We start from the raw sequence: 12,820 nt of genomic DNA, 5'->3' as shown, positions 1-12,820 counted from the left end.
TTTATGTAAAAATCACACCAAACTGAATTCTGCTTTCATCCATCATGCATACACGTATGTCATTAAAACATGGCAGACAGGATGTCATGAGTTGGAGGCATATTACTACAATGGTTCTGTGATGACCAGAGGAAGCTGCTGCACAATCTGGACCAACATCACAGCTTCTCTTCAAACTTACAAAGTATTAGATTTAAATCGGTTGGGGAGATGGTGTCAGTCATCCAGTATTTTAATTTGCACGATAGAAAGAACCAGGTCAGTACTGTTTTAAAAGAAAGTAGTGGAATAACAGCGCAACAGGCAGCATCACTAGAAGACATGGCTGGGCAACATTTCAACTCTGAATGTTGCTTGTCCATGTCCTCCAGAGATGCTGCCGACCTGCGGAGTTACTCCAGCACATTGTTTCACTCAAGATTCTATCATCTGCAGTTCCTTGTGTCTTCAGGGGTCCGTATTTATGTTTTTGGAAGTTTCTCTTTAAAAAAAACTGAGCTGTTATTTTGCTTTGAGGTGCTGGCTCATTCATTGTCCCCACACAAATTGCCACATGACTAATTTGTTTGTAAACTTGATAGAATAATAGCCATCAGAAGGGATTAGGTTTTTCTTTTTGTAGAATCCAGGGGATTTTTACACTTACTCCCGCAATAAATCCCTTGATAGCACATTAAAAAACTAGTGGAAGGAAGACATGTTGGAAAGGCTCTCTATAGAACATTGTCCATGCAGACTATAATGCGCACACCACATAGTGAAGCCTTGCAAGTCACCTGCATTAAACAAATGCTCTTACATTTATATTGAATTGTTGATTCATCCATTAGTAAGGGAAGCATAGTGAACTTGTTTCAGGTCAAACAAGAGTGGAAAGGATATATACTGGAGTGCAGTGCTTAGATTGACAAACACATCAATTCTTGACAATGTGTACTCCAGCCCAAGTGAAATCTGGCAAATATATGGCATCTATAATGGGCTCAGTGAATACTAAGAAACCTTAATAATGAACATTATCTCAGCACTACTCCACCAATTACTATGCCAAGTTGAGATGCGTGTTCTAAACCAGTGATTCATACGTGTGCAAGACCACCATGCCCAATGAAATTGTTTCAGCAGAACACTCGTGTAAATGAAACACTTCCTTTGTAATGCCGGTTTTATTAGTAACAAATAAAGTTGAATCATTGTTAACAAAAACTTGAGTTAAGAGAATAAATACTGCACACTGTTCAACAGGCAGCACTCATTTACACCAGCGTGCAAGCCCAGAATTAATATCTGTGCACTCCCCATGCAACATCATGCACAATACGCTTCAGATACACTTTACAAACAGCAAGTCACTGCTCAATTTAGGATTTCTTTTTATGAGGCAACACATCAAAACCACAAGGTTTCTTTTTTGGAAAGTCACAGGCTTAATTTGGTATCACTCACTCTCTTTACTTTAAACCCATTTGTAACAAAAAAAGGACCGCATAATATCAGATACCAATTGGACAAAATTGTAATCTAAAGCGATATGGGATCTCATCAATTTTATTCCCACTTCAATCAAACACAGGAATAAAATGGGACTCTTAATTTTTAAAACCATATGGTTTTGTTTAAATAAGTGGCACTTGTTAAACAAGGGCATCTTTGCAAAGGCCAAACCACTCAAGCTGCCCGAGCCATCTCCCACCAAACTTGGTCAGGTCCTAATTCTCAAGTGCCCTGGTCTACCGGACCTGTGCATTAAGACTGTGCTAAATTTTGTGACAGAGGGTACTCATGTAAGTTTATCTACCTGGTAATACTCCATAGCCTCAAAATGCAGTGATATTTTATAATCATTTAAATTTCAAATGGAATATAATATATTTTACTTTGCACAAATTCAACAATGTTCCATGTAAAAAAATAAAGATTTGTCTGGAAAGACAGGCTCGTACGTCAGGACTTCTTTCTCCCATTATAAACGATGCCTGTTCACTTGCACACCTGAGTTACCCTACCAGGGGGCAATTTTATTTTATTCTGCCCTCTTGTGCTCTTATTGTTTGTCTGTGCACAGATACGTTTATTGGCATAACGCAAGTTGAGACACCCTGCAGCCAATGGCAGGACGTGCGGTAGGCGGCATGTAGGAGGGACGCAACACTACAACGAGCTATATTAAAGTGCAAGGCGCTCAATGCAAGTCAGAGAATAGCTGCTTTCATCTGGATGGTCACATTAGTGTTTGAAAAAAGTTCCTGCAGATAGGAGGAGCCTGTTAATTCTGGCAATTGGGGTAGGTGAAATGATTTGCAGTTTGTGAAAGATTAATTTGTAAATACAATTTGAAGTTCAAATGTGAAAATAAATGGGCAGCAACAGTGCCACTTGCCCTTGTTCACTGTCCAACCGATTTGAAAATACATCAAATTGCATTTAGCATGGAATATACGAGTCCGGAAATTCCCCATTTATTATTTAACTAATTGCTTCAAACAGGCTATAGTTTAAACAGTGGTATAATTTTTTGTATTATGCCAAATACGAGAGGAAAACTGTTAATTCCACAAGACCTTCTCCTATATCACACCCCTCCCCAAACTCTCCCAATAACTGTGTTGCAACAGGTTCTGCACATGCTTTCAATCCTACTAGAGTAAGTTACCACACCATGAACAGCAAATCCAGAAATACTTATTCAATGCAGCAATCTCTTTACATTAAGCTAAAGTGGGTGCAAGAACTAAGCAATTGACAGAAATAAAGATGCCCTATTACTCCTCTATGCATCCAAGCTTTATGGAAGCCTAATTTCCAATTCAGCACAGTAGGCACTTCAAACATTACAAGCAAACAAAACATGGAGTAGGTTAGAACTTAAAAGGCAATTTTGTTAAAACAAAGTTTAGTTTTCTTGAAAATTTTGCAAACAGAATTTTATAGCTACTAGTGTTTTAAAGATTAAGTGATAAAATGCCCATTTTAAAGGTCAAGTAAAAGTTTTTTCCTTTATATTTAAACAAAAGTCTTGCAAATAAGAGCCTAAAAATTGGGCCAGCCATCCAAATCCAATAGCTCAAGTGAATTTTATACAACCATTGTTGGACATGAATCTACGGAAACTCACTGATCGAAGTTTATATGCAACATGATTCTCCAACAAATCTAATAGTGAGAAAACACACACACGCACACGCACACACACACACACCGCAAGGTGAAAGGAGTCTCCTTTAAATGTTATGGTCTTTATCTACTGAAACAAAAATCAAGTAATTAAGTGATTGCAGACTGTTACTTTTAGTTAAAAGATAATTAATTTCATGAACATTGCTAGAGTTCTAACTATTTATAGATTCTGTCTTTCCCGGGCATTCAATCCTCTCCCTTCCATATGACAGGAACACAGTTTCTATGGTTCTTGATTTAGCATCTGCAAGTTACCCAATTTCCTGTTTTTCAGATAAACACCAGCCAAAATGCAATATTGGCTTCTCCTGACATCCATATTCACTTACATAGGAATCCAACCTGAACTCTACCCTCTCAAGCCCTAGGCATTATTTATTCAAAAATATTCACATAGATGAAATCACTTTGTTCAGCAAGAAATCCGATGTGGACAATTAAACCCAATGAACATGACTTCTAGCAGATAACCCAGAGCTTGTTAACCTCCTGGAAGATTGGAACCTCTGGCGTTATGCTGTTAGAGAATGAAGACAGGTTCTGGTTATTCAACCAGCTTGCAGAGCTAGAGTTGGAGTAAGAGGGCAGCCAATCATTAGTGGCCCTTCTACAATGACGCACTTGCTCCTGGAGTACCAGTGGGTAGTGGACAGGTACCAAAAATACAAATATGCTTGGCTTGCTGATTGTCAAAATTAGCAATTCATTTTTTAAAAGGCCATGATGTTATCCTTTTTCTAAATATCAACATTTCAAAATTGTCAGGAAAGCAGACAATATTATTCCACTTACAAAGCAAGGTTTTCAATTATTGGTGTTTCATCCTAACTGTTAAATATGCACCTGCCCTTTCCTTGACCTTTAAGTAAATGGACCATCAATACATCATGTAATGATCAGAGGTGGGTTACAAACTCAATTTAAACAAAAAATATAAAAGACTCGCAGTAAATATATTTAACTATATTATGCAGATATTCATCATTTTTGTCACCAAGCAACTATTGACTTTTCACAAATCTTGCCACTAATTTAACTGCATTAGTCTGAGTCTAATGTACATGGCAAAACAATACAAGCAGATGCGACTGTACATTTAATTCAAGTGAAATACGTAAGGAAATCAGAGAGGTAGCTAGGCACACAGCTTTACAAAACCATCTCAGCTGGGTAGGCCCCAGAAAACTCGGGACGACATCGTGCTACGCCAGCATGACAATAGAAGACCTCAAAATTTGAACGGTATTGACTACTTTCAAATGCTGAGAAGGTTTCTGGCCATGCCATGCAAAACAGTTAAGTTTGTTACTCATCTGCTTCCATGACTAACGTGCCCCCCTTCCTATCAGTGTTACTCACAAAATTAAGACATAACCATTAACTATGCAGATTTACTGATCGCCAAGAACGAGGATCGCTGTCCCCAGCTGTTCCTAATGAATTTAATTCTTTTAACAATTTACTGACTGCTAACATACAATTTGTTTTACTTTGATGCCATATACAAGCAAGTAATGATTTAAATGAGCTGTCCCGATATTATGAGTAAGAATGGGCACTGGATGTTTGTACCAATTGCCTATGTGGGAATGATCTTGGGAAAAGGGGAAACTAATTTACACAATGAGCTGTTAGAAATCCATGAGTGGGAAAGTGCTCCAAAGTACCAAGGTGGCTTCTGGACTCTGGGTTATTTATTTTTTCTATTGTAAAACATGATTACGACAGACCAATGCAATGGGAAGGAATTGGAGCACCAAGGATGAGTATCCTCAAAGAGTAGATGGCTAAAATTGAGATCACCAGACACCAGAGTCTTAACCCTAAATACGGCAGTGAACAAATATACTGAATTGCCACCATGTACAGATTGAAATTAAAATACTGCAGGGCAAGAGATTTCAGTTACTAGCTCACACAAATCCTTCCAATGATCAACCATTGAGTACCAGCTACAAGGCTTTCGGGGACTATGCCAGATATCACAATCACTATCTGTCCATACACTCACAGTGCAGCAGCATCTTGGTCCATATGATTCTAACCAAATCCTTAGTAGCAAAGGTCAAACAAAATGTAACTGATGGATACAAATTCCAAAGAGAATGGAGCTGGTCTATCAAACCTTGTAACTGCTTAGAGGAAATTTTCAGAAGGAACGGGTTAATTGGTTTTAAGCTAGTTAACAATGAGATACTTAAAATAGAAAAAAACCCATAAAAACTAGTTGAATAATAAATTGAAACAAAGAATATCAGTTTTAATTTAAAAAAAATCTAGAATTGAATTATAGAATATAGTTTATATTTTTAATTGACAGGCTATGAATCCACTTATATATACTGATGTCTTTCCACGTGTCAAAATTCAGCATAAAATTACAAGCTTGAACTTCATAATCAATTTTGACGAATGTGGGTAAAAGCTTACTTCATTAAAGAACCCATTCAGCACGACAAACTGCCTGTGCCATTACTTAGTAATAATGCCAAATGGTTGAGGCATTAAGAACAGTGTGACTAATTCTAAATCTCTGCTCTCTTGCAGAGCACCCAAAAAGAAATCAAATGTTTATCAGAGGCAAATATTGAATGGAAGCACCAGTCGGTGTTAGTATCGACTAGAGTGTATTTATTTGTTCAAGTCACTAGACCAGCCATCTGCAAGCAAAATCTCATCCCCAAAAGGTATGGAAGAATGTCTATGCAGTCTTAATGAGAAATAATATACTGCATTGGCCAGAGGTCATATCATTACTGTCATGAGATTGGCCATACCACTACAACTAAAGAGGCTCCTCCCTGTCAAATCACAAGCAGCCCAACCTGATCAGCACACAAAACCGAGTGAACTTAAATACAAAAACCTGTCTGGAAAGTCTCACACAGGAGTTAAAATAAAATAACTTTGGGAAATGGAAAGCAATCTTAATCAGAAGAATTCTCATTTCAGTGCTCTGCCCAAACCATAAATGCACAAAGTACATGTTGGCAAGGACAGCTGAAATGATTAACTTCTTTCAAATCAACTTTATATTTTCAACATTTTGCATTAATAACTTCAACTTCCTTTTATTCTAAACAACCTATGGAAAATTTATCTTCATTAATAAAATAAAATGGTTGTAGATTTTGAGCATTCAAAACAACAAAGCACCAGGTTGGAGAGCTCTACATCAAGTCCAGTTACTGAACAGGGGCCACTTTGGTGTTCAAGGGCAATGGCCTCTTTCTGTTTATAAGTTCAGTTTACATTGAAAGCACGCTATCCCATCAAGACTGGGAAACATCAATAACCACAAAAGCCTTTTCTATACATTAGTTCTCAGTAGGAGCACTACAGTATTACTGAAATACAATAATTTAAACTGTAGCTCTCTTCACTTGGTTTACGTAAATATATCTACAAGATTCATTAGTTCCTCCCTCCTCCCTCCCCCCCCATCACCACCCTCCCTCAAATCATAAATTGGATTCTGTAAAGGTTTGTCTAATGAGAGACATAACTTCATTCTGCTTTGTTGCCACAGTTTAGGACAATCAGATTTAATTGCTTACTTGCAATATCTGGACCATGGAAGTTCAGTTAATGTTCTGAACTGTGCATGACGTCTGAACTGGTCTGTACTGGAAGTGGGACAAATGTGAAATAGTCAAGTTTCCCTCTGCAAGTCCCACAGCTAACCAGATGGTTTCTTTCTGCAATTACTTCCCATCATCGTAAGTTTAATATCCTTCAAACTGAACTTCTTCTAAATGCTTTGACTGATGGCTCATGTCAGCAAATTGAATAGGTTTCACCTAAAAGCAGATAAGTCCAAACCATTCTATTTCTATGCAGCCACGTTGACCTGAGGTCAAAACAGCACTTCCAAAAAAAGATCAAACCCATCTGTGCTAGAATTACTGTTCCTACTACTTCTGCAGACATGGTCTGAATGGTCACTCACTGGGAATTGGGAAAGAGAGGTTTGTACAAAGTCCAACGTATACTAAAGATTATAAAATGAAGATCAAGAACTGGATTCTGATTGTATTCCCATGCCATGTCCAGGAAAGCTCCAGTCCCCACGTCATAAATCTCCAAGCTTTCATTTCCCCAGTTAGTGCTCTTCGCTTTTATAAAAATAGAACAACGAATGTTTTTGGTTGCATCGACTAAAACAAGCAAGGATTTCAAACTTCATGCTTGCCTGTATCTGTTCTTCCAGCACCTATAACATGGCAATGCCTAAAAAAACATGGAATGTTATCAACCTGGCTTGATTGGCTTGCAAATCATTAGCCACAATGGAGAAAAAAGCCAAAAGGCTCAATTGTCAGCAAGTCTTAATTTACAAAAGACCTTAAAATGAATCTACATTAATTTGTAAAAAATATCCTATACGCGTCTACAAAAGCAGGACGAAGTTAAAAACTCAACATTAACAAAAGCTTTTTTTAAATTAATTATCGACAGTGAAGAATTAAAATATTTGTTCACATATGCAATCACAGCAAAGTGATAAAGGCTGCAAGGAACAGCAGCTTTACTGTCACATGGAAACACTCAAAACCCATTTCAAAGTTATAGAGGCACTGCACCATGCCTCCAGAAATATTTTCTTCACTGTGGAGCATAACAGGACCTTTCACTTTGTATATTTTAATTTCTAATAAGTTTTAAAAACAAAGACACCACACACTGAATAAGCAGATAATCAGAAAACTCAACAAATAAACTGGCTATAAATTCTCCTTCGAACAAAGATTACCAAGCTGCATGTTTTGTATTCCAAAGCTCTCCGCTAAATTTCCTCCTTACATCAAGAGTCTATTTCATCGACCCAACTAATCATGTTTGAACCAGCCAACTCTTACAGCACATTGAAACGACTCCAAACAGGTGTGGATTACTATGCTCAACACAGGTGACATTTTATACAGCTTAGAAGTTGCATACTATCTCGTGTAATTTACAAGCCACAACCAGGTTATGAAGACTCCAATCTACTTTCTCATTTTCCTTCACCCATGAATTTAATAGCACACAAAACCAAAATATGCAAAGTGTAAAGGACCGTATCTGGTGGAGATATTCCCATCCACAACAGAATTATATATCTATACACACACACACAAACAATATTTGCCTAGCAGCTTCTCCCAGTTATCCTTGAATGCTTGCTGGCAAGAGGTTACTTATTTTTTTTCAGTCCAGATATTGTTTACATCAGCACACATTCAAACTGAAAGCTGTTTGATTGCAAAAGTGATATCTGAACATCCTGGCTTTAATTCCTCCCCTTTAATGCACCAACACCATCCCCTTCCCCACCCGACTCAGTTTAAACACAATTGAATAACACGTCACAACTTTGACAGCTCATGTAGGGGTATATTGAATGGCATAAAATTAAATTGTGGATAAAGAATAATGAGTGGTCTATAATGGATGCACATATAATTCAATAATTTTCAAATGTGTATTGAATGCTTATATCAGACTCACCGGCTACTTGGGTCAATCGGCAGGAAAATGCTCGTTATTTGCTCTAATAGCATAGTCCGGAGCCTTTAAAGGGGAAAATACTGCAAAATATAATTACTGTTTCTAATAAATAAATAGACAGCTTAAAAAAATAACATTAAAAGCCTAAATTCCTGCACGATTTAAATGGAAAAAAACAGCAGAGCTGTACGACCCTTTTCCTTAGTGCCGGTGTTTGTTAGGTAAATAATTTTAGTTCTCATCTATTCTGCCCAATAGCTAACAATTTTGTGTACATAAATAATGTTTCTTGGGAAATTGTGGTTCATTGTGAATTTTTTTTTATACAATTATTCTACTTAAAAGCAAATGCACATTCTCAAGTCTGGAAAAGTCAGATTGTACGTCGTGGATAACTGACTTAAAATAAAAGTAAAACAGAAACACTCCATTGAGCATCTCTTAACAAGGCTCGACATGTCATTTGTTGTCGACAATAGCACCGGGGCTAGTTACAAGCAGTCTCTACTACAGGGTAACAAGTTCACACTAGCAGAATTTCTGCTGATGATTTATACTGCAATGATGTTACAGGATGCACATAACACTGCCAAAAATACTGGGGGGATGCACTACAGCTAAACAAAACACAAAACAAAATGGGACATTACTTTCAAATGGATGAGCTGCAGTCAATCTGTATGCAAACCCTGGCAGTAGATTTCATGTGAAACTAGCACTGTATTCTGCTATTGAATTAGTCAAGCCTTCATTTGTTTCTATTTAAAAACATTAATTTTCTACATCAGAAACAACAGTTTTATCAAATATATTTGAAATATTTAGAATGAAAACAAATTTTAAAAATGACTCTTGATTGTCCAGTATTTAAAATAATTAAAAAAACTTCCATAAGAACTTTTTAAATATACGAAAAGAACTTTTTTGAAGTGTTGCTGGCTTCAGGGCCTTCGTGGTGGCTCTCCAAATCATTTTCACTCCATGTGGAGGTTTGTAGTTTTTTTCTCTTCCTGTAAAACTTTTGGTTGTGCCAACAAATCTTTTCTTTTCTGAATTGCTGATGGTTCAGTGATACGACGCTTTTCCACAAATAACAGTGTGTATTTCGCAATGAATCGTTCATCCAACATCTTCCAGAAGAACTTGCTCCATTTCTTTCCCTTCACAAATTTGCATACATATACCATTGCAAGTCGTTTCCACTCCTCAGAAGATGCATTTTCACTTATGTAACTGCGTTTCCCAAAAAATACTATTCAAAACATTTTCTCGAGGTTTTATTTTTGTAAATCTTCTTTGCAATCGACCCAATTTGTTCTTTTTAAAGATTTTTAAAACGTCTTTCTTTGCAATCGACACACCAATTTACTCGTTAATTTTTTTTAAACTTCTCAATCGACACAATTTGCTCTTATTTTCTTTTTTTTTGTTTCTTCTTCTCTTACTGAATAGCTTCAATCGTCGTCCACATCTTCGCCATCCGATTCGTCGGCTCGCCTCTCGAAGAGCATCTTGTCCCGATGCTTGTCCTGGATCTCCTTCATCTCCTCGGCGTACTTACTGAAGGCGCTGCCGAACTTGGACCAGGCTTTGTACGGGATGGTGATGGAGTTTCTGTACGACGGCTTCACCTCGCTCACCCGCATGAACACGCCGTACTTGTTGGAGCCCACGTCGAAGAAGAAGCGCTTGCTGTCCACAGTGATGGACGTGCCCTCTGGCAGCTCGGCCTGGCCGCACGGCTCGTCGTCCACGCCGTAGTCGTCGATCAGCTTGGCCAGCGCGTCTCTAAACTCGATCAGGCCTTGCGCCGGCAGGGCGATGGTCTGGCCTTGCGTCCCACCTAAGCCGGGGCCTCGATTTAAGGTCTGGCGGATGCGCAGGAAGCGGCCGCGCTGGTTCTCCTTCAGGTCCATGTAGTACTTGCGGTTCTCCCTCACCAGGAACTCGCTCTTGAGCGCTCGCCGCGGCTCGTCTGATGCCAGGCCGGCGGCCGAGTCCGTGTCCGACGGGCCGAGCTGCGCGTAGTGCTCGATGAAGTCGCCCAGGTAGTCGCGGAACTCGGCCGCCACCGCCATAGAGAGCGTGAGCCGGCTCTTGTTGCCTCCCGCGCCCACCTCGGCGATCTTGATGAAGCGGCCTTTAGCATTCTGCTTCACGTCCAGGTAGAAGCGCTTGTTCTGGATGTCCACCCGCTTGGAGGCCAGCTCCTGTGTCTCCTGCTGCTGTTGCTGCAACAAGAGGCCGCCTCCCCCGCCTCCTCCACCTCCCCCGCCGCCACCTCCACCGCCGCCGCCGCCTCGCTCACTCCCGCTGTCACCCTCCGCCATCTTGAGCCACCACCAACCTTCCCTCTCCGTCCGACCGACAGTCCGTCCAAGCGGCGCCACTCCTCGCGAGATCTCCCCAGCCCGCGCACGTCATGTCACGCACGGCAGTGGGCGTGCACATCACGCACGGCAGTGGGCGTGCACGTCACGCACGGCAGTTATCACGCACGGCAGTTATCACGCACGGCAGTTATCACGCACGGCAGTGGGCACGCACGTCACGCACGGCAGTTATCACGCACGGCAGTGGGCACGCACGTCACGCACGGCAGTGGGCACGCACGGCGCGGGAGAGGCAGGCAGGCGCGCGCGCGCATGGGCCGCACCGTTGGCGGGAAGAGAAGAGTCAAGAGCAAAGATTCTATCGCTCTGTGATCTTTGGTCAAGATCAACATTCAATCACGTTCACCCTCTTGCTTAACACCAGCAACTCAACAGCTATCATTGGTTTGCAAACCCAAAGCAAATCAAAGGGCAGAGAAAGGTGAGAGGTGGAAGAAGTACACAGATACATAGACAATATGTGCAGGAGTAGCGGCCATTCGGCCCTTCGAGCCAGCACCGCCATTCAATGTGATCATGGCTGATCATCCACAATCAGTACCCCGTTCCTGCCTTCTCCCCTGACTCCGCTATCTTTAAGAGCCCTAACTAGCTCTCTCTTGAAAGCATCCAGAGAACCGGCCTCCACCGCCCTCTGAGGCAGAGAATTCCACAAACTAAACTCTCTGTGTGAAAAAGTGTTTCCTCATCTCCGTTCTAAATGGCCGACCCCTTATTCTTAAACTGTGGCCCCTGGTTCTGGACTCCCCCAACATCGGGAACATGTTTCCTGCCTCTAGCGTACCCAAACCCTTAATAATCTTATATGTTTCAATAAGAAAGATCCTTCTAAACTCCAGAGTATATAAGCCCAGCCGCTCCATTATCTCAGCATATGACAGTTTGGACAGATGCAGGGTGTGAGGTGCATTCAGTGGACACGATAGGGGGGGGGGACCTACCGAGGACCCGTACTTGTCACTTGTCTCGGCTGCCAGGTTTGTTCTTGTTCGTGGCCAATGCGGGCCGAGTCCGATCTTGAGTGGCTTCAATCTTCTGTCATTCAAGTCCACGGTGATCATCAATCTTGGCCATTTCCTATCATCAGAAACCGACCTGGTAAATGGAGACAAGAATGGAGTCTTGAAGATTCCTGATCAAAACCATTGTCTGTCCAATCCCTCCGCAGATGAAATGTCCTCTCGGAGTCGTGTCCTCGACCGACCTCCGGCACCCACCTTCAAACAATCTGGAGGAGATCCAGCGCCCTAAGAAATCCCACCAAGTTGTTCCTCTACAGCTTCTCCAGCGCCAGGTGTGGAAGTTCGCAGAGAACGTGGACCAAGATTGGGTCTTCAGGATCTTCAAGCATCTGACATGTAAGTTCATGATGATCGTCAATCTTGGCCATTTCCTGTCATCAGAAACCGACCTGGTAAATGGAGACAAGAAGGGTCTCGATCCAAATGTCATCTGTCCATTTCCTCCGCAGATGCTGCCTGACCCGCTGAGTTCCTCCAGCAGTTTTCTGTTCCACCTTCGCTGACAGCCGAGCTCTAAAAACATATCTCCATCATGGTCTTCTACTGAGGGCAGTTTACAGAGGATCAGCTCCACATTTCCAGTGACATCAGATCTTCCTCAGTAACACAGCAGGGTCAGGTGTGATGAAGCTTCTGCGTGCCAGCCCTGGTCCATGGCCGTCTCTTCAGATATTGTCCTCTGGTCAATCACAGGAAACATGGCAGATGGTCGATGACCTCAGGAGAGGAAAGTCGATG

At 41.0% G+C, this 12,820-nt stretch overlaps 1 protein-coding gene across 1 annotated transcript; it reads right to left on the bottom strand.

The window, feature by feature from the left end:
• Nucleotides 1-1,147: 1,147 nt before the first annotated feature.
• LOC116967337 (transcriptional activator protein Pur-alpha-like) lies at nucleotides 1,148-11,012 on the bottom strand. The gene has a single exon (XM_033013842.1). The coding sequence runs from the start codon at nucleotides 10,995-10,997 to the stop codon at nucleotides 10,122-10,124; it is 876 nt and encodes a 291-aa protein (XP_032869733.1). The 5' UTR covers nucleotides 10,998-11,012; the 3' UTR covers nucleotides 1,148-10,121.
• Between the last annotated feature and the right edge of the window lie 1,808 nt (nucleotides 11,013-12,820).

The sequence above is a fragment of the Amblyraja radiata genome, chromosome 39, assembly GCF_010909765.2.
Source record: "Amblyraja radiata isolate CabotCenter1 chromosome 39, sAmbRad1.1.pri, whole genome shotgun sequence".
NCBI lineage: Eukaryota > Metazoa > Chordata > Chondrichthyes > Rajiformes > Rajidae > Amblyraja > Amblyraja radiata.
This window is presented reverse-complemented; position numbering and strand designations above follow the sequence as displayed.